General features: G+C 35.9%; 1 protein-coding gene and 1 non-coding gene across 6 annotated transcripts in view; one reads left to right on the top strand and one right to left on the bottom strand.

Annotated features, from left to right (window-relative positions):
* Positions 1–3,962: 3,962 nt before the first annotated feature.
* The window catches only part of LOC123678983 (fibronectin type-III domain-containing protein 3a), an 86,149-nt gene continuing 63,956 nt past the window's right edge, over positions 3,963–26,155 (bottom strand). For all 5 annotated transcript variants that reach the window (XM_045616283.1, XM_045616285.1, XM_045616284.1 and 2 more), the window contains 9 exons: positions 12,660–13,019; positions 11,870–12,221; positions 11,039–11,383; positions 9,669–9,976; positions 9,235–9,425; positions 8,846–9,126; positions 8,040–8,339; positions 7,689–7,960; positions 3,963–6,045 (listed from right to left, as the gene is read on the bottom strand). In XM_045616283.1, coding sequence (XP_045472239.1) covers positions 5,689–6,045; positions 7,689–7,960; positions 8,040–8,339; positions 8,846–9,126; positions 9,235–9,425; positions 9,669–9,976; positions 11,039–11,383; positions 11,870–12,221; positions 12,660–13,019 — 2,766 coding nt within the window. In that variant the 3' untranslated portion in view covers positions 3,963–5,688. The remainder of the gene's footprint in view (positions 6,046–7,688; positions 7,961–8,039; positions 8,340–8,845; positions 9,127–9,234; positions 9,426–9,668; positions 9,977–11,038; positions 11,384–11,869; positions 12,222–12,659; positions 13,020–26,155) is intronic.
* On the top strand, positions 12,500–12,573 carry Trnat-ggu. Its single transcript has one exon. It is a non-coding gene; the product is annotated as a tRNA-Thr (tRNA).

Genomic DNA, 26,155 nt, shown 5'->3' with positions numbered 1-26,155 from the left:
GCCTGCAGAAGATTTGCGACTCGTTTACATCCTCAGTAACTATATGTTCCTCATACGATTTTCTGTTTTCGGATTTGATTTTCGTGTGTGAAATGAGTAAATTCGAACCAAGAATCAAAAATTTAGTCTTCGAATTTTGTAACAGGATCATATGAAACCGAGGAGGTAAATCAGGAGCAGGAGAACAATTGCACAGGCAACACACAAAACGCTTCCAAGTATGATTGATTGCCTGCAGAAGATCTGCGACTCGTTTACATCCTTAGTAATCATATGTTCCTGATACGAATTTATATTTTCGGATTCGATTTTCGTGTGTGAAATGAGTAAATTCGAATCAAAAATTTAGTCTTCGAATTTTGTAACAGGATCATATGACACCGGAGAAGTATATTAAGAGTAGAATAACAATTGCATAGGCAACACACAAAACGCCTCCGATTGATGATTGATGATTGATTGCCTGGAGAAGATTTGCGACTCGTTTACATCCTTAGTAACTATATGTTCCTGATACGAATTTCTGTTTTCGGATTCGATTTTCGTGTGTGAAATGAGTAAATTCGGACCAAGAATCAAAAATTTAGTCTTCGAATTTTGTAACAGGATCATATGAAACGGAGGAGGTAAATCAGGAGCAGGAGAACAATTGCATAGGCAACACACAAAACGCTTCCAAGTATGATTGATTGCCTGCAGAAGATTTGCGACTCGTTTACATCCTTAGTAACTATATGTTCCTGATACGAATTTCTGTTTTCGGATTTGATTTTCGTGTGTGAAATGAGTAAATTCAAACCAAGAATCAGAAATTTAGTCTTCGAATTTTGTAAAAGGATCATATGAAACCGAGGAGGTAAATCAGGAGCAGGAGAACAATTGCATAGGCAACACACAAAACGCTTCCAAGTATGATTGATTGCCTGCAGAAGATTCGCGACTCGTTTACATCCTTAGTAACTATATGTTCCTCATACGAGTTTCTGTTTTCGGATTTGATTTTCGTGTGTGAAATGAGTAAATTCGAACCAAGAATCAGAAATTTAGTCTTCGAATTTTGTAACAGGATCATATGAAACCGAGGAGGTAAATCAGGAGCAGGAGAACAATTGCATAGGCAACACACAAAACGCTTCCAAGTATGATTGATTGCCTGCAGAAGATTCGCGACTCGTTTACATCCTTAGTAACTATATGTTCCTCATACGAGTTTCTGTTTTCGGATTTGATTTTCGTGTGTGAAATGAGTAAATTCGAACCAAGAATCAGAAATTTAGTCTTCGAATTTTGTAACAGGATCATATGAAACCGAGGAGGTAAATCAGGAGCAGGAGAACAATTGCATAGGCAACACACAAAACGCTTCCAAGTATGATTGATTGCCTGCAGAAGATTCGCGACTCGTTTACATCCTTAGTAACTATATGTTCCTCATACGAGTTTCTGTTTTCGGATTTGATTTTCGTGTGTGAAATGAGTAAATTCGAACCAAGAATCAGAAATTTAGTCTTCGAATTTTGTAACAGGATCATATGAAACCGAGGAGGTAAATCAGGAGCAGGAGAACAATTGCATAGGCAACACACAAAACGCTTCCAAGTATGATTGATTGCCTGCAGAAGATTCGCGACTCGTTTACATCCTTAGTAACTATATGTTCCTGATACGAATTTCTGTTTTCGGATTTGATTTTCGTGTGTGAAATGAGTAAATTCGAACCAAGAATCAGAAATTTAGTCTTCGAATTTTGTAACAGGATCATATGAAACCGAGGAGGTAAATCAGGAGCAGGAGAACAATTGCATAGGCAACACACAAAACGCTTCCAAGTATGATTGATTGCCTGCAGAAGATTCGCGACTCGTTTACATCCTTAGTAACTATATGTTCCTCATACGAGTTTCTGTTTTCGGATTTGATTTTGTGATTTTGTGTGTGAAATGAGTAAATCCGAACCAAGAATCAAAAATTTAGTCTTCGAATTTTGTAACAGGATCATATGAAAACGAGGAGGTAAATCAGGAGCAGGAGAACAATTGCATAGGCAACACACAAAACGCTTCCAAGTATGATTGATTGCCTGCAGAAGATTCGCGACTCGTTTACATCCTCAGTAACTATATGTTCCTCATACGAGTTTCTGTTTTCGGATTTGATTTTCGTGTGTGAAATGAGTAAATTCGAACCAAGAATCAAAAATTTAGTCTTCGAATTTTGTAACAGGATCATATGAAACCGAGGAGGTAAATCAGGAGCAGGAGAACAATTGCACAGGCAACACACAAAACGCTTCCAAGTATGATTGATTGCCTGCAGAAGATTCGCGACTCGTTTACATCCTTAGTAACTATATGTTCCTCATACGAGTTTCTGTTTTCGGATTTGATTTTCGTGTGTGAAATGAGTAAATTCGAACCAAGAATCAAAAATTTAGTCTTCGAATTTTGTAACAGGATCATATGAAAACGAGGAGGTAAATCAGGAGCAGGAGAACAATTGCATAGGCAACACACAAAACGCTTCCAAGTATGATTGATTGCCTGCAGAAGATTTGCGACTCGTTTACATCCTCAGTAACTATATGTTCCTCATACGAGTTTCTGTTTTCGGATTTGATTTTCGTGTGTGAAATGAGTAAATTCGAACCAAGAATCAAAAATTTAGTCTTCGAATTTTGTAACAGGATCATATGAAACCGAGGAGGTAAATCAGGAGCAGGAGAACAATTGCATAGGCAACACACAAAACGCTTCCAAGTATGATTGATTGCCTGCAGAAGATTCGCGACTCGTTTACATCCTTAGTAACTATATGTTCCTCATACGAGTTTCTGTTTTCGGATTTGATTTTGTGTGTGAAATGAGTAAATTCGAACCAAGAATCAAAAATTTAGTCTTCGAATTTTGTAACAGGATCATATGAAACCGAGGAGGTAAATCAGGAACAGGAGAACAATTGCATAGGCAACACACAAAACGCTTCCAAGTATGATTGATTGCCTGCAGAAGATTCGCGACTCGTTTACATCCTTAGTAACTATATGTTCCTCATACGAGTTTCTGTTTTCGGATTTGATTTTCGTGTGTGAAATGAGTAAATTCGAACCAAGAATCAAAAATTTAGTCTTCGAATTTTGTAACAGGATCATATGAAACCGAGGAGGTAAATCAGGAGCAGGAGAACAATTGCATAGGCAACACACAAAACGCTTCCAAGTATGATTGATTGCCTGCAGAAGATTTGCGACTCGTTTACATCCTGAGTAACTATATGTTCCTGATACGAATTTCTGTTTTCGGATTTGATTTTCGTGTGTGAAATGAGTAAATTCGAACCAAGAATCAAAAATTTAGTCTTCGAATTTTGTAACAGGATCATATGAAACCGAGGAGGTAAATCAGGAGCAGGAGAACTATTGAATAGGCAACACACAAAACGCTTCCAAGTATGATTGATTGCCTGCAGAAGATTCGCGACTCGTTTACATCCTTAGTAATTATATGTTCCTGATACGAATTTCTGTTTTCGGATTCGATTTGCGTGTGTGAAATGAGTAAATTCGAACCAAGAATTTGTTGTCCGAATTTTGTATATTTATATTTGACATTTCTCTCGATTCTCGGCTTTCGTGAATTTCTTCGTTCCATCAAAATCGAAGAAATAAAAAAGTGGACTAAGGAATTTCAATAAATTGTACTTAGAATAGATGCAAACATAAATATCCCATTACCAAAATATCCCTGGTTCTATAGGTTTGTTTTCTGTCCATTAGAATGGTAGTTATACCAAAGAATGATAAATTGTTTTATACCAATCTTCCAAAGAATGATTTAACGATTTTAATGCTTTCAAATCCATTCTTAACTATTTCAGTGAAACAAATGACGAAAAAGATTTTTATAGGGGATTAGCATATGCAAAGTGAAAAAAATTCCTGTTTCCTTGTGTAACGAAAAAACCAGTAAGGTAGATAAAATATAATTATGTAATTCATGTAAGTATTTTATAACATCATAATAAATCTTTGCTTACGTAACTTCGAATAGGACGTATACAAATACTACATAAAATTTGAAAAAAAAATCATATTGAATAGCCATAATGATTAACAATGTATTTATATAAACATGGTAATAGTACAAGTCAAATAAAAATATTAATTATGTTATTTGCATAATTCAGTAATTTAACTATATTCGCTAAAAAACTATTATATATAATGATTATGATTTCAAAATGAGAACCAATATGATGAAGCAAAAGTAAGAAAAATATTATAGAAAATACAGATAAATTTCTTTCTTAGTTCTAAGTGAATTCTGATCATTTATTGGATAATTATTAATACTGATTCCTGGTAGGTTTTACTTCATTCATCATTGGGTATCTAAGCTTTATTGCACATCGATTTAAAATTTTGCTAAAAAATTCAATACTTCCTTCGTAGTACGATCACTGATCAAGGCCAAGGATTCCAAAATTAATTTTCAACAGTGTATCTAGACAATAGGCTACAAGAAAATAATTTCATTCAATATAAATACCTATGGAAAATATATCAAGCATGTAATATAAAAATATATTTATATTTTCTCTTCATCACTAGGAAAACCGACATAGCAGTTTCGAAAAAATTCCATCAATGAACAACCACTTAAATAATATTACAAAAAAATTATATTAACGAATAGGAGAAATATTTACTTATCGCAATTAAATATACAGTATAAGAACAGGATCTCTGAAAAATAAAAAATTTGGAACTACATGTAATAGTTTTTTTTTTAGAATTTCCTTATTTCAAAAAACGAGTTTTTTGCAAAGAAGTCAATTTTCTCAGACAAATACGAGTCACAACATAAAACAGAGATGTGATGAAATCCTTCAATCAGATTTTTGTGGGACAACAAAATCATTAATAAATTGATTTACTGTTATGTTACAATTATTATCAATAAAATTGCAAATACCAACATATAATAGAGAATATTATAGGCATAAATTCAACACCAGATCTAATTTCAGAGTTAGAGCGATTTCTTCGATGACTATTTAAATGCACAATTTTCTTATTTTTCAAAGTATGATTCCCAATGACTAGTCGACAATTTTTTCAGTAATCCTAATTTTTCATTTCGTTATTTCGTCGTTTCGTTTGACATGCCAAAAAAAATGAAATTTCTAATATAAATTTAGGAATATAAAGAATCTCTAACTATGAAATATAGTCGCTATATCAATCTATAGCAAACGAATTTGAAATACCTAGAACTTTATACAGATAATTAGATAACATTTATTAGACATAATATGAGTGAAATTCTTCATGATTTTTCATGAAACTTCCAGATTATAAAAAAAAAAGATACAGTAATAATTATCGTTTCAAAAATACACCAATTTTTCCAACTGGAAAAAAATGAAGAAACTCCATTTTAATTCTATTTATCAGACTCGGATTAGCACGTTCCCTATTTTATCTAAAAAAATCATGAAATATCTCACGTCGTTCCTTTCCTATTTTTTTTCAAAATATATTAATAGCACCAGCCATACATTCATGTATAAAAACTACAAGAAACTAAATATTTTGGACCTCTATTATTACCATAAAAAGCATCGATTCTGATTACCTTGTTGTAGGAATTGATAAATTGAAAAAATTCAATTCGTCTCTTCCCCATCGATTCATTTGTAATCGTAAAGTGTAATAGACATAATGGCTAGAAGTATACCGATTATAGTACATAGAACGGCGTATGCAAACACGGTTTGTCTTTCGGACATTGTTCTTAGATTGAACGTGTTTTTCAATTGTTGTACCACGTTCCGGTTCTTGTTCTGATGGGTTACAACCGCGGAAGTTGTGGCTGTAACTTTCTGTTCTGACGTTTTACTAGAGGGTATGGAGAAATTGATAACGGGGGAAAAAGGTCCTTCTAATTCTCCGGAAGCTGCTAACCTTACAGAACACACTCTTGCGCTGTATCTGACTTCCTCCTCTAGGTCCCTGATTTGATATTTCACCTCGGGGCCTCTATAAACCTAGAAAATAAAAAAAAATCATAAAAATATGTACCTTGATTTGAAAAGACTTTTGTATTTTTGACAAATCGATGGAAATTTATTAGGCCAATTGAAAAGTCCCCAGTCTGATACACAGATGGCGGTGCTAGTATTAAATTCATACGATTTTTGGTTATAGCGTATTCGACTGGCTGCACCAGTGCGAATAAATTCGAATTTTTGTAGAGCTAAATGATATATAGCGTATTCGACTGGTTGCACCAGTTCGAATTAATTCGAGCTGATTATGTCATTTAGCTCCACAAAAATTCGAATATATTCGCACTGGTGCTGCCAGTCGAATACGCTAATAATTAGCTTGAATTAATTCGAACTGGTGCAGCCAATCGAATACGCTATTAGCAACAACCTTCAAACGATATGTGTCAAAATTTGACAGCAGTCCGACCATTAGTTTGTGAGATATTGCGTTGTGAGTGTAGCTACTTTTGTTATTTGAAAAAAGATGGAAAAAAAGATTTTCGTGTGCTGATAAAATATTGCTTTTTGAGGGAAAAAAACAGTTGAAGCAAAATCTTGGCTTGATGAAGAGTTTCTGGGGTTTGCACCAGGAAAATCAACCATCATTGATTGGTATGCTAAGTTTAAACGTGGTGAAATGAGCTCCGAAGACGGCGAACGCAGTGGACGCCTAAATAGGCTGTCACCGACGAAAAAATCAAAAAAGTTCACAAAATAATTTTGAATGACCGTAATGTGAAATTGATCGAAATAGCAGACATTGTGAAGATGTCATCTGAATGAGTACATGATATCATTTACGAATATTTGTACATGCAAGATGTTTGCAAAATGGATGTCACGCAAGCTCAAAATCGATCAAAAGCAACAACGTGTTAATGATTCTGAGCTGTGTTTGAAGCTGTTTAAGTGCAATAAACCTGAATTTTTGCGTCGATATGAGACAATGGATGAAATATGGCTCCATCATTTCACTCCGGAGTCCAATCGACAGTCAGCTGAGTGGACTGACAAGATGAACCAAATCCAAAGCGAAGAAGAACACAACAGACAGCTGGCAAGGTTATGGCATGAGTATTCTCGGATGCGCAAGGTATAATACTCATTGATTACCTCCAAAAGGGCCAGACCATCAACAGCGATTATTATAGCGTTATTGGATCGTTTAAAGGATGAAATAATTAAAAAACGGCCCCATTTGAAGAAAAAAAGGTGCTGTTTCATCAAGACAATGTGCCGTGTCACGAATCAATGAAAACAATGGCAAAATTGCATGAGTTGGGCTTCGAATTGCTTCTGCATCCACTATATTCGCCAGATCTGGACCCCAGCGACTTTTTCTACTTCTCAGATCTCAAAAGAATGCTCGCTGGAAAGAAATTTAGCACCAATGGAGAAGTACTCACCGAAAATGAGGCCTATATTGAAGCAAAAGACAAATCGTACTACAAAAATGGTATCGAAAAATTGGAAGATCGCTATAATCGCTGTATCGCCCTCGAAGGCAAGTATGTTGAATAATAAAATCGAATTTTGCCAAAAAAATGTGTTTTATTATGGTAGACCGGGGACATGTCAATTGGCCTGTACTGATTTAAGGTCAGAAAAATAAAGATTATTATTATATATTATATCCTTACCCTTGTGTAATTTTCGTTATTTCTACATAATTGAACTTCGTAAAGTAGAGAGTCTGTGAAAGTATTCTTGCCAGGCAGCCATTCAATTGTACAGATTTGATCTTCTATTTCTACGATTTTAGGAGCTTTCAGTATGGAAGGGGGTGAAATGCTTGTTGTGAATTCGTATTCTTTAGAGTACTCTCCAACGCCTAGATCATTCGATGCTCTGATCCTAAACTTGTAGGCGGTGAGTTCTTGGAGTTTATTGACTTTGCAGGTAAATGCTGTGCCTGAAGTAAAAATAACATTTCAATGTAATAAACTTTTGAAATTGAACAGAATCAAGGAATTAATCATCAAATTACTCACCTCTGTAGACAGACTGGAATTCTTTGAATCTAGGATTCATAACCTCAACACAATACTGGGTATAATCTAAATTCTTTCCTTCGCCCCATTTCAATTTAATGTAATTGTGTCCTATTCCCACGCACTGTAACTTTGGTGGCGAGGGAGGGAACTTCAACGTTGCCACCCTCAAAATGGAAGAAAATGGTCCGTCACCTATGCTGTTGACAGCTTGTATCCTAATTTTATACGTTGTGTTACATTGGAGAGATGTGATCTCGTAGAAGGAAGCTGGTGCTTCGACTGGTATATGTCTATCACCTGAAAAAAAAAGAATGATATTTCAACGATTCAATGGCTATTTTACAAATTTAAACCCAACATGACGTCATTTGGATATGTTGATAGTTTGTCATATGCAAAAGTGTTTCTTTTCATTATTTTCTTTTGTGAAGATCATTTTAGTGCGAGTAATGAATTTATCATTATTAAAAAGTATTTCATTGCAAATATGTTTGATTCATTACATTTTTAAAATAGTAATCTGTTTTAGGTTAGAATTCAATCATGTTTTTAATAACCTAAGTTTTCAATGACCTTTCTATAGAGAAGTTGAATCTGTTCAAACTTTGAAAATAACTAGCATATTCTATAATAGAAAACAACGAAATTCTCAGCAAAACACTAAACACAAAAGAAATAAATGTACCAAAAACACAAATGTTCAACGTAAATCGACATTTACTGACAATTATCAAATTATCCGGTGAATGTAAAGTGCAACATTACTGAAGAAGAAACTGAGACAAAAAGCAATAGTGACTCACCTATTTCAATCTTATACCCTGTAATTTCTGAACCATTATGTAATGGTTCGTTCCAATGAAGACTTATGGTAGTGGGAGTGGAGGAATGTTTAGTGAAACTGACTGCAGATGGAGGTGAAGCTGGAGTTGTAACAGTCGAAATTTCTGAAAATGGACTTGGACCAGCCGAGTTGACGGCTGCTACCCTGAAGTCGTAGGCAGTTGCTGGAACTAGGTTCTTGACTTCATACTGTAAGTCTAAACCCTCATAAACTGGTTCAAAGGCTTTGTCTGGTTCAGTACTGAAACAAAAGGATACATTTCTTATAGAACTTCATTTTTTTTTTTCATTTCTCATGAAATATTCAAATAAATTTCTGAAATATATCACCAAAATCCAAAATACATACCTATTCATTTCTAGCCTATACTCTTTGATAGGTGCTCCATTACATTTTGGTTCTTTCCACTCTACATGAACAATATGGGAAGACTTAACACTCAAGGTGGGAGGACACAGTTGACATGGAGGGGCAGCTCCACTTATAACAACTAAATCATCCGACCATGGACTACGCCCTATCCTATTAATTGCACGGACCTATAAGATGAAAAAAATACTTATTACAAATAATTCATCTTGTTTTTATAGAAAAAATAATGAGAATGACTTCATTTTTCTCTTAAAAGTTTTATTGTTGGCTTTTAAGCATACTTTCATTCTTATGCCAACTTTATCGAATATGCTAGTTTGAAATCAACAGGAAAACAAAATTTCGAACAAACATTGCGACAAAATGATAGAGCAATCTGTTCGGAAAACAAGCATATTGTTTTCAATTACCTTGAACCTATATTCACATCCAGGACTCAAACCCTCCACTGTACACTTCATCGCTTTACTCTTTTGGACTAGACTGCATTTCCCTTCTGAATCACACATCTCCACCTCATACTCCAAGACAGGAGCACCACCGTTGTAGTCCGGCTCATACCAATTCAGACTTATCGAGTCTGGTTTAGGTTTTTGTGCCAGTTCGGGAGTGGGGCATTGGCCAGGTGGTATGGCGTCAGTTGTTACCGTACATGGATCAGAGTAGTTGCTGACACCAGCACGACTTGTGCAACACACCCTCAATTGATATGTGGTACCTTTCAAAAAAAAAAAAAAAAAACTCATTGAAGTAGTCTATAGTGATCAAATTAATGATATTTTATGATTATGTATGTAACAAGGGCACTAAATAGATATTTGTGCCCTAATTACTAGTTAATTACTATAGGGTGTTTTTTTTTCGGGGTATATAACTTTAAGTTGGCATTACTGTTCAAGATAGCGACCGATTTAACAGCTGTCAAGTGATTTATTCTCAGTTTGGTTTGGCAATTCATCATGAATAGACTCACGCCTGAACAACGCTTGCAAATAGTGCAATTTTATTTCGAAAATAATGGTTCTGTGCGGAATACATATCGCGTTTAGCGATGAAGCGCACTTCTGGTCGAATGGCTACGTCAACAAACAAAACTGCCGCCTTTGGAGTGAAGCTAATCTTCAAGTGTATGTCGAAACACCGTTACATCCAGAAAAACTGACTGTTTGGTGCGCTTTATGGGCTGGTGGAATCATTGGTCCGTACTTCTTCAAAAACGATGATGGCCAGAACGTTACAGTCAATGGTGATCGGTATAGAGCCATGATCACTAACTTTTTCATTCCTGAATTGAACAACCATGATGTCCAGGAGCTGTGGTTCCAACAAGACGGCGCAACATGTCACACAGCTCGTGCCACAATCGATTTATTGAAAGACACGTTTGGTGACCGCCTAATTTCACGTTTTGGACCTGTGAATTGGCCTCCAAGATCTTGTGATTTAACACCGCTAGACTACTTTGTGTGGGGCTATGTAAAGTCATTGGAAGACAACATTCGCCGTGTTATTGCCGATATACGGCCACAAATGTTGGAAAAAGTCATCGAAAATTGGACGTCCAGATTGGACTACATCCGAGCCAGCCGTGGCGGTCATATGCCAGAAATCATATTTAAAATGTAATGCCACAAGATTATCTTGCGGATGAATAAAATTCATGTCAATCGAATAATCCATCGTTGTTTTATTGCAATTTAAAGTTCTATAGCTCTAAAAAAAAACACCCTTTACATCGAAAAACCCGCAGAAAAGAGATCAATTTTATCCATCCACTTACCGGGAGTTAATTTATCACAGACTGCTTCTACTTCTTTGCCGGTATAGACTGTTCTATACCCACTACCGGAATTGACTTCTAGTATATAGTTTTCGATTTCCGAACCACCTGTGTGGGTCGGTGTGTCCCATTGTAGCTTGAACGAGTACGCCTGAATCCTACCCTTAACTGTAGGCTTTGAGGGTGCCGATGGTCGATCTGGCAACGTGGCATACTGGACCTCTGCGGACCAAGGGGAGTAACCCGCCTCATTTTGAGCTCGTAGACGGAATTTGTAATTCGTAAAGTGGTGAAGTCTGTTGCAATGGTAATGTGTGTCCGGACCGCTGTACACATTCATGAAACCTATGAACATAATAAAGATCGGTTAAAATACTAGGCTACATACTAACAAAGTGTCAAATCAAGTGAACTCCTCAATATATTCAATTAAAAACAGGATATTCCATAAGAAAAAACATATTCTTGGTCATTTGCACTTTTTTAGTACCTAAACAATTCGAGAAAGCAGCTCTGATGGAACTTGATGATACTCCGTCGGAAAAAATTCGAAATTTCTTTGCTTAACCGTTATAGAGCGTAGCATCAATGGTGTAACACCCTGTAAACTGAATACAATAAAGAAAATTCTTGAATTTTGTATAGTTTTTATGATGTGATCAGCTTGAGATTGTTATTCCATAACAACATCCAAAATTTCAACTGCTTCAATTTTGTGGTTAGGGAATGATGGAGCGCTCAAAAGAGTAATAAATACATATACATTTGAACTACAATCTATCTGTAGCTTTAACCCAAACGCAAATGATAATATACTGCAAGCATCCTCACCGTAAGCGTTGGCAGGATTATCCAGTTGCAGGGTGAACTCGTCGTCCCTGAATCTTTTGTTCCACTGCAAGTGAAGACTAGAAGGTGTGGCCTCGACCAAGGTAGGGGGGTGTGGCTGACTTGGCGGGTTGTCGGCAGTGTGAAACGTCACTATGTCGGAATAGGGACTCTTGCCGATCTCGTTGACGGCAGCCATCCTTATTTTATAGGCAGTGGAAGGTCGCAGTTTCAGTAGAGTGTGCTGTTTGCCCTTGCTGTTGTACACCTCAGCAAATTCTCCACCTCCATCATCGCACTCCAGGATGTAGCTTTGAATGGGAGAGCCGTTGTCGTTGACAGCGTTCCATCTTATCTGAAAATGATATTTTGAAATCAAACAATTCTCTAGAAATCCTCAGGAAAATCCAAATTATTATGAAGATCCATTCAGTAAGCTGTGATGAATCAATTAATTATAAGTTTTGGTACTTATTTACTCAATCTGTAGCGAAGATTAATAAAGATTCGATAAACTGGTATAATTATCACAAAAAATACGTCTCCAACATATAGATAGTATATGAGTTTCCTTTTAATATTTAAAAACTTTCCAAACCCTTGTCAAAAAACATCGTAATTTGTACTGTTATTTCCTCGATAGCTCAGTTGGTAAGAGCACTGGACTGGTGATTCGGCGGTTGTGGGTTCGAGTCCCGCTCGAGGAAGTACTTTTTCCGGAATTAAACAATTTTTTTCTACGCCGTGTTATATTATTATTAGGTAAAAGCTTATTGAAGGCCTAAAAATTTACCTGCACGGTGTTCTTCGTCCTGTGGAACAGCTTAGGAACCGGGGGTTTGTCGGGCTCACAAGGGGGCGTCACGAACCTCACAATCGGATCGGTTGCAGATCCCTGCAATTCCCCGTAATGCACCTGAACGCACACAGAGTATTCCTGGCCGGGTCGCAGGTCTCTTATCCTGCAGGATAGCGAGGCGCCCCTGTAGATCGACTTGAACTTCATCTCCTTGCTCTTGTCGCTCAACAGGACCTCGTAGACGAGGTCAGACTCTGATATTTCGACGCCGGGGTCTTCGCCTTCCGGAGTCTCTGTTATGTGGACCGGTGGGGCCCATTGGAGTAAGGCACTGCGGGGGCCCAAGTCGAGAACCTGGAAAAAAAAACGGAAATTAAGCACATTGGCTGAAGTATGAAAAACAGACAAAAAATCAGCGAGACACTCGAAAATGTTCGGGAACGGATTAAGAACAGACTATATTATTGTCTAGAATAGAATGGTAACAATTTTGAACAATAGTGGCAGAAATTATTATTTTTATAAATCGGTAAAAAAATAAAATTTTCCAGCTTTGTCTTTTATCATTGCAAAGTAATCTCTACAAGCTCTTTAACCTGATGGTGATACATCATTCAGCCATCATGCCCACCCTCTAATGGTGGTAGCCATTATTTTGTTATTTTGGGGTGGCTAGGCCACAGAGGATTGATGGGGATGTGTGCTTGAAGACGCCATTATTGTTCCCCCCTCTATATTGTTGAAAACTTTTCAACTCCTTTTTCATACCTCTTACTTCGGAGGTGTCCATGACAAGTTTTCAATAATCCACTTTGTATAGAAAGCTAACATTCTGGGCAATGCCATGTAGGTTAATGGTTTCCCAATAAGAGGTTTCATTTTGACAATTTCCACCAATCACTAACGCCCAATTTTGAATTACAAATGGTTTCTAGATTGAAAAACTGTATACTGTAAACTGACAGCACCTGTCAGCAGTTTTTTCGAGTCTACCCGTGGCAAAACTTGACAGCTGCTATCACCAAAAATCACAACACCTATGAAAACAAGTAATTATGGTCTCATGAAGTAGTCTTGTCAAATACCATTCAGGCATTTATTTTTTCCTGTGAAAAAAATCGAAAAACAAGGCAGTGATATTTTTTGCACGAAAAGCATTGGTGCAGGTGCAAAAATCCTCGTCTTCGACTCGGTTTGTTGTTGCCACCAGCACTCATGCTTCTGGTTGAAATATTACTTAGCAACGAAAAAATTAGATGCCCTTATGTTTTACTCACGAATAAGAGTAGACCGATATCCAGGCAGCTGTCATCTTTTGACATTTGACAAATGAATCTACGCCAATACTGAAAGTGGAACGATACACGTTTCAACGTCGTTATGAAATTGTTAAAATTCACTACAAAAATTTTGCAGTCAAAGTTCGCAAAACTAAAGCACTTTTGGGTGGTCGTAAAGAACCTTCTCGGTCGACAATTGTGAGATTGGTGGAAAATTTGGGCTGTTGGCACAAATTAGTGATGTGAAGAATCGAAACCGTGTGCTGCAGCGCGTAGTGTTACAAAAACCCAGTTTGTCAATTCCTCGCTGATCTTGGGAATTAGGCTAGAATTGATGTTTTTTTGTGGTTGGAATTGGAAAATATTGATTTGGACGACTTCTTTTTTCAACTAGACGGCTCTACGTGCAACACAGGCGCGAAACAATCGCAATTTCGCAAGAAAATATTCCTGGCTTTGTTATTTCTCGAAGGGGAAATATAATTGGCAATCAAGATCATGTGATATTATAACACCTTTAGATTTTTTTCTTGGTGGGCCTGTGAAAGATAAGGTCTATACCAAAGCTCCACAATCGATTCAAGATTTTGAAGATGAAGTTCGTGAAGTTATCGAGAACATACAACCGCAAATGTGCGAATTGGTCATGGAAAATTTTATGAAAAGGATATTGTGCTGCAGCCGTGAAGGTCATTTGGCTGATATCTTGTCCATCTTAATGGCAAACTTTCCTCTTTACAATGAAACAAACATCCATTGATTTCTCTCAAAATGTACGCGGTTTTTTGTAATATAAAAATGTAACCTCTTATTGGAAAACTTTTAGAACTGCCCAATCGGGATATTTGTCCGTGTAGGTGTATGATTGTATGAAGCAGGTACCAAAAAGAACCCAAATCATGATCATCTGCCTGTACTTTCTTGCGACATATTTTCAAATTATACCTAATTTATCGATCAAACAGCTATCTAAAATATCGATAAAATGGCTAGAATTTTTATCATAAAAGTATTCTTGCGGAATGCTGAAATCTAAAAATTAATAATGACTGAACAACCAACCGCACTCGCTGATGATATCGTCAAGGTGTACAATTATTGGGACATTTACATTTCATAAATAAATTTCTCGCATGCCGCCTTCAATTGATTCCGGCCTTCGCCGGTTATTTCTTCGGATATCGAGTCGATAGCACAAATAACTAGGATCAGTCTGACGTTGTTGGCGAGAATGATGGACGATCCGAAGGAATTTGAGACGATAAAATCGAATTCATTATTTTTCCGGAAAAAGGGAGAGATTTGACAACAATGTAAATACCGCCATAATAGCGGCCATATCACAAGATTGATTGAATTGAGGTGTTCCACACATGAATCACACTGTACGTATAAATTTTTTCACATGAATCATACCAGGAAATAGTAAACTGTAGTGTAAATCCGCAGTGCTGAATAAATATGGACCACCTGCTGACGAATCCGGTAATCGACTTTCATTAGGCAGAAAACATAACCGGGCAATTTGAAACCGATGAGAAGAGAGACGGATTATAATTTCCTGATAAGTCGAAACGAATCTTAGATTACCTAACTCGATTATATTGCAAAAGCGTCGATATTCCAATCTTTTCCCATTTCATAATTAGCCATTTCAATTTCCGCATTACACGGTCTTTCGGAAACGCAGGTTTTCTCAGCGAATCCGTTCTCAGGTAAAGCTAAACAAAAGGGAGAAAATCGCATGAGAAAAACTTCTTCGATCGAATTGGCACCGGCGATCATTATTGAATGGAAGTGAGATAGAGAAGCTATAGGTTAGATTAATCTGTTGACAATGTAACGCGTCACACAATAAGTTCCGGGCCCAACCAGTAAAAACATATTTAGTGACAGTTAGTGATTTTGGGATGAAATTTAAATTTCAAATATAGCAAAAATGGAAACTGAAAATAGTTATTTATAATACAAGTGCAGAAGGCATTGATATTCTTCCACGAGTTTTGGAATGAACGAGTGGTAGAATGAGCCTTCTGTACGAGTATTATACATTATTTTCTCTAATTCATTGCATTTTCATTGAAATTAATGAAATATTTCCATAAATATAATTTAGTGATTTTTGCATTGAAAAATGTTGGTTGGCAGAACTGATTTCTTTAAGGCAAATTGATGAATTGACAGATAAAGCCGTGGCGGAAAGTTCGGAGTACCAACATAGAATAATAAAATATAACCATGAAAACTGTGCGTTTCTGATATATTCTCGCACGATTTTGTTCTACAAGATGTGGAAGAATGAACGGAATAACCACAGAATTGGAGAAATACTTTTATTAACATTCTTGAATGTTATTCTGAATGAATTTCCCATATATTGTAGAATAAAATAGTAATAATACCGAAAGCAAAGTTGGAAATTAAAATCGACATTATACCAGAAAATTGTGTCTCATCATAACTTTTAATAAGGACTCACAGAACCTATTGATGTCAAGAAAAGCAGCAACCCGACCAGCAGAGAATACCAACGTACGTTATCAAACTGATACCTATCGGTAGCGGATCTTTCTGCTGAAAGCCCATATACATTCACCGTCAAAAAAACAACTTCACCACCTAAAATTTTGATCAAGTTCGTTGTCCAATAACTTTCGTACTTTCTCATCGATTTTAATTGTTTCTACGCCAAATCAAAGATAAATTCTTTGGTATTGAAACAAACTCCAGAAAAGTTTTCTGAAAACGTTGATAGCTCATTTATACAGGTTGAACAAAAGCCATGTATTTCTTAACACCCTGTGGAACAGTTCAGGAAATTTGTTGAGTATACGCTCAGTTTATTTCAAAGACCATCCTTTTCGCCATCTTTCAGTTTTTATTTCACCTTGATATCTTGATTTATATTGTAGATACACGCATTCTCTTCACATTTTTCCGAGCATTTTTTTAAACTAAGTGTGGTTCACCAAAAATAAGTTCTGAAGGAAAGAAACTGGCACTGTTCTAAAATAAGAATCACCTCATAGGTTTGCAATGAAAATTAACATGTCACATGAGGAGACCTTTAAATTGGAATATTTATGCCGAATTTAGGTTGAATATCTTCTGATGAAAAAGTACTATCAGAAAAAAATTGAAAAAAAAATCTAACTTTAATACCCTGTATATTAAAAACGAAGCGTTTTCGGGCCCATGTTCATAGGACATTTCTTTCTTAAAATGATTCGAGGAATCTGCCCTTTTCGTTTTTACCGTCCTCTTATAAAAATTATGAATTAGAAGGGACCTATAACACTACCTTGGGGTACCCCCATAATTTGAGTCAATTTTATGAGATTTCAAAATAGACGCCTTCTTTGCATTACATGACTAATTTCGTAACGAAACAATCAGATATACCGTCTCTCATTTCTATCAGATAGGAATACGATAATTAAAGATACTATCGAAAAAGTGAAAGCGGCACCGAAAATTCGCAAGAAAAGGAACATCCCGAAGCCCGTCATTGTCTCTCCGCGCCGACAATATAGACGCACCGGCGTCAATTATCCTGAATGCCAATCGAGTTCAACGACTGAAAGGTGAAAGAGAGGCGATGGAGTCATCTCGGACTTTTATCAAACCGTTTCAAATTTTTTTCGCAACCGCGCGCGTCGAAATTTCGACATAGTCCGTCGATCCCGGTGAAAGGTAGATGCAGAACTTTGGACGTCGTCGTCGACGCCGCCGTCGTCCTGTTATTGTTGTTTAGAATGCAGGTGAAAGCAGGATGTGTCGCGGGGGCCGTCGAATGCACCTGACCGTGCCTCTGTCGGCTAGAAGGGGAGAAAAAAGAAAGCCGATACTCTAGGTATTTGAATACAATCGAAAATCTTCGATCGCGGACGACGATCCGCTTTCCACGACTGGGTAATTGGCCGAAGATTTCGATAGGAATGGCGAGATTATGGCCGAGTCGAGGAAGTCGCCGTCGAAACCGGAAAGACGATTCCATTACGAGGACGGCTGATGGTTCAATTGATGTACCGCACCTTCACCCAGCTACGGGATTGCTAGAATTGCGATTGATTTTCCTCGGACGTTTTCCTTGGACAGTTTCCGTCGACCGCCGCGTTTCGACGACTTCATTCAACCAATCGCAGTTCTAGAAATAGCGTAGCTCCGCCCAGTTACGCGATTCCTTGAATTCCTATTGGTTAGATGAAGTCGTCGAAACGCGAGGTCAACGGTGACTGTCCGAGGAAACCCTACCCTAAATAAAGGAAGATCCCAGAGCCGTAAGACATTTTTTTTTTCAATTTATGTCATTTATTAAAATGAAAAAAATTAGTGCCACTCAGAACATAACTCTGAAGAATTGAACAATAGCCTTTCAGAACGAAAAACAAATGAACTCCACTTATTTTCAAATAGCTGATTATTATATATATTTTGGAGAATATTACTCTGAAGTTATATCAAAAGCGTCAGACGCTTTACATGGACAAAGACTTCAGTAAGACATTTAAAAGTTCTACGAAAAAAACATGAATTTCACTCATTTTCAAATAGCTGATTTTCATATAATTTATAGAATATTACTCTGAAGTTATATCAAAAGTGTCAGACAAATTGCATGGACCAAAACTTCAGTAAGACGCTTCGAAGTTGTATGAAGAAAACATGAACATCACTTATTTTTAAATGGCTCATTTTCATATATATTTTGTAGAATAATACTCTGAAGTTATATCAAAAGCATCAGACGACGCTTTACATGGACAAAAATTGAGACGCTTTAAAGTTCTCCAAAAAAACATGAACTTTACTCATTTTCAAATGACTGATTTTCATGTATAGGGTGTTTTTTGCGAGGTATATAACTTTAAGTTGGTATTACTGTTCAAGATGGCGACCGATTTAACAGCTGTCAAGTGATTTATTCTCAGTTTGGTTTGGCAATTCATTATGAATAAACTCACGCCTGAACAACGCTTGCAAATAATGCAATTTCATTTCGAAAATAATGGTTCTGTGCGGAATACGTATCGCGCACTACGTCCATTAGCAATGAAGCGCATTTCTGATTTAATGGCTACGTCAACAAACAAAACTGCCGCATTTGGAGTGAAGCTTATCCTCAAGTGTATGTCGAAACACCGTTACATCCAGAAAAACTGACTGTTTGGTGCGCTTTATGGGCTGGTGGAATCATTGGTCCGTACTTCTTCAAAAACGATGATGGCCAAAACGTTACAGTCAATGGTGATTGGTATAGAGCCATGATTACTAACTTTTTCATTCCTGAATTGAACAACCATGATGTCCAGGAGCTGTGGTTCCAACAAGACGGCGCAACATGTCACACAGCTCGTGCCACAATCGATTTATTGAAAGACAAGTTTGGTGACCGCCTAATTTTACGTTTTGGACCTGTGAATTGGCCTCCAAGATCTTGTCATTTAACACCGCTAGACTACTTTCTGTGGGGGCTATGTAAAGTCATTGGTCTATGCGGATAAGCCACAAACCCTTGACATTTGGAAGACAATATTCGCCGTGTTATTGCCGATATACGGCTACAAATGTTGGAAAAAGTCATCGAAAATTGGACGTCCAGATTGGACTAATCCATCGTTGTTTCATTGCAATTTAAAGTTCTATAGCTCTAAAAAAACACCTTTTATATTTTGTATGAAGTTATATCAAAAGTGTCAGACGCTTTGCATGGACCCAAAATTCAGTAATACGCTTCAAAGTTCTACGAAAAAAACATGAACTTCACTTATTTGTAAGTGGATGATTTTCATATATATTTTGTATATTATTACTCTGACGTTATATCAAAAGAGTCAGACGCTTTCCATGGACCAAAATTTTAGTCAGACGGAATCATCAGTTCGTCGATGTGAGGCTTCTTGGGTTCAAGCCGAAAATGGACATTTCGAAAAATTTTTATCGTTTACTGTTGAAGAATGTTGACACAATGCTTCAAGTTTTTGACATTCAACAAGAAAATGTTCGTTTTTAAATTCTTGTTACTTCTAAACGAAAAAGAATGGGACCTTTGATAAAAGAAAAAAATGTTCAGAAGGAGAGCAGCTCATTCAAAATCATTGCTCATTTGCGAATACTGAAAGAAAAGTTAACACTACTCGTCGTATTGTAAAGAAAGTTGCAGGTGAATTTTCTTTGCAAGATACAATAGTAGGTACGTGTGATCAGCCGTCCTTGGTACCCCTTTCAAATTTGTCTGCAATCAATGAATAGTGAGTCGATTAACTGAATAATGAATTCTTCTTAAATTCCTCTCGGTTTTCACGAATGAGCTCTGATTTTGATAAAACAATTTGACAATTTCTGAAGGATGTTGAAGAGTGTATCTTTCCATCATTAAATGGCATAGCCTTCTGAATACAAATGACATAAGAAATGTCAAAAAATAATACAAGGTGTTACCATTATCATCAGTTTAAATTTTATAATTCGTGTTGGTAAACTCTTATATGATAGAAGGGGGAATATCATCACTGCATACGAAAAGCTTTTTGCATATGTCCCCACACCGAAAGATGAAAATCTCAACCAACCCGCATTCAAATCTATACGTTTCCCCTCATTTTGGATTCTGTCTGGAGACACCGAAACCTCGGAAAACACCTTGTCAGATTGTGTATATTTCTTCTGCGATCGCTTTTGCCGATTCGAATTGGAATACGAAGATGCGTCAATCGAAGTGAACGTTTGTCATGATGGGAAGATTGTGCACGGCCTTGAGCAAATGCCATCGGGCGATTTCAGGGAATTTTATAATCGACATTCGATACCGCGGCCACACATTCTCTCTCCTCCGCGGTCGTTTTCATTAAGAGGCCAGCTTTTCTGGGATTTATCTGACGTCAAGAGGGGCAGAGAGAGAGAAAGATCTTGAAAGAGGCGCGGAGTCAAATCTCGAAATTAATATCGTAGAATATCGCGAATATTCCGAGAAAACGAATCAATTACGTGTACAGAAAGTAAGCAAACTAGTCTTGTTTACGTCGGTGTGGGCGAAATGCAATAGGGAAACTAATGAGCAACGTGGAAAATTGGGTGGCTGCGAAACCATCGTTTGATTCGAATATACAGGGCCGTCGTTAAGGATGAAACAGCGAACCGACCGATTCTGGCGCCTCTATTTGAGTGGCGGAAATTCTGCCCAGTTTGCTGACAGACTTTTCATAATTCATCCTTATTATTAAAAATAACATAAGGTTGTTCCGCTCCGCTGCGTTTGTCAACATTCCCTGTAATAAAAATCTCCAATCCGTCTTTACTAATCAGCCTGTATAAAAATAACACATGACAGTCCAACCCTATTACCCTTATTGAAAGAGGGATAATATCATTATGTATTTAACAAAGACGAGAAACAACACTACCATGGGCGCCCGCAGGGGGGTCCCTGAGATTTTGATTTCCTCATTTTTCAGCAGAACACCCTCCATATAACTTTATCAATCCAAAGAGCAAGGAAAAAAGGAAAGTAATGGATTCACAACAATTTTCCGGTTTTCAATGATAATCAAGGACGCCTTATCGTTTTTCAATAATTTTCATTTTGCCCCCCCTGAGAAAAATTTCTGCGGGCGCCCATGAACACTACTTTCGCTTTCGAATTATTTGTAAGCCGATGTTTGCATATTCAACATATGGAAAATTCCTGTGATTCTGCATTAGAAACTAGTTACTGCTAAATGCCAAATGTTTTCAGCGGAACACATTTTTTTATTCTGCTGTTTTGTTTTATTAAGTTGGATGTTTACGATAAACATGATTATGTGAAAATGATTTTTTTATCGTTCCTTTTTGTTATAAAATGTGATAATTAGTTTTTTTATGCTCTAGTATAAATAAGCTGATTTTTTTCGTGCCGTTTTGTTTTATTAAGATCTCTTCAACAGATTATATAGATGTGGGATTTTTTATATTCAAGATATTGGACGTTCAGCGGGTAATTTTTTGTTCTATTAAATTGTATTTCCATAATGGTAATGGCTTAAGAAATAATGTATACATGAATGTATTCAATTGTATATCGCGTACAGGCTCTTAGCCTCTGCGATTATTGTTTATGATTCAATAAACTATATTATTATTATTATATTGTATATGCATTTCGATATTTTTAACTTAGGTATATGTATTTATTCTGTTTTGCTGTTTTATTTCATTCAAAAACTTTGAAAATACTTTGTGTAATATTATAGGTTCCTAAATTAAAACATTTCAATATTCTTCATTCACTAGAATCTAATTTTGTGTAGGCACTGTCTTATCATCGGAGCAGGTGCTGTTTTTGTTAATGTTTTTTCAACAGGGGCGCTCCATTAGTGCTACATTCTCAAATTGTTTGGAAATACACCGGTTGTTCCAGAAAAATGTGAATGATCACACATGTTTTTTCTTATATTTTTTTATCGAATTTTCATATTGCTTGGGATAAATGGACACAAGATTGTTCAAAGTTTTAATATTTGAAACTTTTGAGATATTTCGATTTTACCCAAATTGAAGGGTTTTTGGACAAGTCTAATAAATAACTTCGAGAAATGAATGAGAGTGTATACTAGTAGAATGGAGATAAGTACTGTCAGTACTGACTTTGGATAATCATTGAGAACTCTACTGGGTGTTCAAAATGAGATGATTCATTGATAACTTAGTAAAACATTAATATTGGGCTTATTCCGAATGGCACACCCTATATTTTATCAATTAATTGGATAGAGAATTCTATAAAGATGATTACATTTGCTACCTTATAAAAAAAAATAAAATATACAAGATATGCCATTTGGAATAAAAATGATATTTACATTTGAATGAGTCATCAATGAATTCTCTTATTTTGAACATCCAGTAGATTTCTCAATAATTATCAAAAAGTCAGTAATTACCTCCATTTTTCTAGGATTCACTATAGAAATTTCATTTGAATAAATACATTAATTTCGGAGTCATGTATCATTTCCATTCGAAAATCCAGTATATGCAGGAAATAATAAGCGAAGCACCAATATAGGAATTTACCATGCCTTTTAAATATCAAAAGTAGAGTACACGAATAGAAGAGATTATTAAATATTGAGATTGGATCATATGGGAAAGTGAATCTCGTTTGAACAACCATTCTCTTATAAGCGGAAACTTTTTTGTCCTTTCATCGTTATGCAATAAAATGCAACAGAGGTGTTCAGGATAAATCGTGTGATTTAATCATATTGTATATACAGAGCATTTCAGATCGACAGGTCGCCGATACGTTGAAGGCCCATAGAATCATTTCCAATGAGAAATATGATCATTTTCACATTGATGGCACTTATGGACTCATCACTAAATATTCATGGGAAAGCGATGTAACCCAAAGTATCAACTCTGGGCCTTCATTATCGTCTGGAAAATGTACTGAGATGTTTTTGTTTCTGAAACATTCAGTATATGTAAAGTATATGAAAAATTTAAAATAGCTAATTAAAAGTTTCTTCTCATACTTTATGTGAGCTTGTTATTGCACTTTCTGTGATATTAATTTTATCATTCATCAATTATTTCCAGTCATTGATCCAAAATGTTCCACAATTCGAATACCAGTTTGATGATCTGTAATTTTTTTTTATTCAAATTCGTATAAATCTTTTTACGTTTACGACCTACGTTATTTTTCCATTGATACAGTCTCGCTGAAACAGCTCTCCGTGTTTTATTGAACCTTCAATTATGGCACTCGTCAGAAGTATATTCCAATTAAAACGGTTATTAATGTACATGTTTAATAACAGAATGTTATTGACTTTATTGAATCCCTCGGATCACATTGTGATTGAATTTGGACTGACGAAACTGCCATTATCGCCCGTCTGCTCTCTGTACAAACAACTATTGATGGTTTATTTATTGATCTGAAGTGGTATATTTGATTTAGAGTTCCGTGAACTGTGGAATTTCAATTTGCAACATCGTCGATATATTTCAGGGGAGTTATTTCAGTTAGACTGCATCAATGGAAACGAAACGTATTTCATAGGAGTCTAAAGATATTACAGAAGTACATAAGTGATGCATAGAACTGTGAAAGTTATAGGTATGACGAAAGTTGTAGGTACGATAAAAATAAATTTCAATTATGTATTGTTTTGGAATAATTACTGAAATAAAGTGACGAATGACAAAACGAAGAACAACCGAAGAAGCGAAATAAGATTCTATGATTAATGTTGTCTATTTTTTCAATTGTATTTCATCATTTTAAGTCCAAAGTTTTCTCAGATTCGAAAATTTATGTCAAATATTATGACCAAGGTATACTTGGTCATAATATTTGTAACATTTATTAAGTGAATTCCATGAGCAAAATCTACAAAGGAAATCTCGAGACTAAATTGTTTTGGATTATCTTATTATGTTACGTAATTATAAAGGGTCGCTGATTTATTTCTACGTATGAATTGAGATTAGTTAATAAGTAGCTCAATAATTCCTTAGCCTTGTTCATAGATGGCTCTGCCAATACCATAACAATTTTTTTCTCGTTGGAACCAAGTTTCAAAAGATACGTCTAAGAATTTCGCAACATATAGTTAATTTTCAAGACAAATTGTGCTGCAGGAAAGAAAATTAGCTCTAATTAAGAAGTGATGGTCAAGATTGAACCTTATTTCGAAAGTGAAGTCGAAACTTTCTGCAGAAAGAATGTTGTAAAGTTATTGGATCGATTTAAAAAAAAAATCTTTCACCAAGACAATGCTCCTAGTCACAAATCTATGAAAACCATGTTGAAATTGAACGAATTGCGCTTGCAACTGCTTGACCACCCAGCTCATATCTGACCCCTTGTGATTATTAGCTTTTTGCAGACCCCAAAAGAAAGGAAGAAAATTTGGTACTTATTAAGAAATCATTGCAGAGGTTAGGACTTATTTCGAAAGCGTAGGAGAATCCTTCTACAGAGAAGGAATCGAAAAGTAAAAAGAGCGTTAGAGTATATGTTAACGAATAGACGTGAATTCGGAGAAAAAATGTGTTTTTACTGGCTGAGCCCGAGACTTATTGAGCTAGGTCTTATATGTTCGCCTGTAGTTCCAACATTTTAACGAGTAAAATTGGCATTAATCGTTTCCGTGAAGTAAGCACCCACATTTTCGAAAATGAAGATTTTTTTATCATTTGTTAGTAACTCTTTATTAAGCATTTGTAACACAAAAATTTTCGTTTTTACCTCAAGGATACTGGTAGAAAAATATCGCATTCTGCTGGGGTGCCAACTATACGTTTTTTTTTTTTCGATTTTTCATTTGCCATTACCATGAATATTCTTATCCATTTATTTTCCCTTGATTTGAATATGTTATCAAGAACATAACTTTGTTTCAAATTTTTGTGAAATTGGATGTAATTTAGAACTAGGTTAAATTACTTATCAACGTTTTTTACCTAGCAACCAGTCTTGACAACAGTAAGTAGGTAATGCAGAAGGTTGAATCTTACAAAAAATTAAATGCGTTGGTTTGCAGCTCAGAGTAATAAACCTAAATAGAGGGAGTATATATCATTTTAGTGAACAGATTTTGGCTCCAACAAGAACTATCAAATTTGGCATGAAGCGCGCGGAAATGAAAACATATCAGTGATACGATATTTCACCCAAATCGCGAGTTGCTCCACAAAGAACGCACTTCTTTTGTTCCATAGTGAATTAACGTTTCATATTAACTCAGAATCGAGCTCAAAATATATCAGAAATTCAGAAAACAAACTCCAAGCGCGTCAAACGATGTGAAACAACCGATGACACTAGGAGATCAAAAGTTGCCAAACCTTGGATTTCAGCAGGTAGATACAGAAAATAATAAATATTCTGCTTATTATAAATTCGACAATCAGAAAAAATATTGGATTACATAGATTCAAATTTATATATTTAATCGAGATTCACTCAAATAAAAATATTTCATTTGATATAATATACATTCATAACGATATAGTAAAATCGTGGGTTTGAAAATGTATCACAATCCGACAACATAATCTAACCATGTTGGGGACATGTAAAAATTGCGTACACTCCCTCTATCTGTGTTAATTACTCTATGGTTTGTAGTCTAAGAAACGCGAAATTGAATGGAACATGTTTTATTTTTGAAGGCTCTATCGACATTCAAAGTTCCCAACAAACAAAATATCATT

The sequence above is a fragment of the Harmonia axyridis genome, chromosome 4, assembly GCF_914767665.1.
Source record: "Harmonia axyridis chromosome 4, icHarAxyr1.1, whole genome shotgun sequence".
NCBI lineage: Eukaryota > Metazoa > Arthropoda > Insecta > Coleoptera > Coccinellidae > Harmonia > Harmonia axyridis.
Note: the sequence above shows the minus strand (reverse complement) of the source record. Positions and strands in the feature narration are given on the sequence as shown.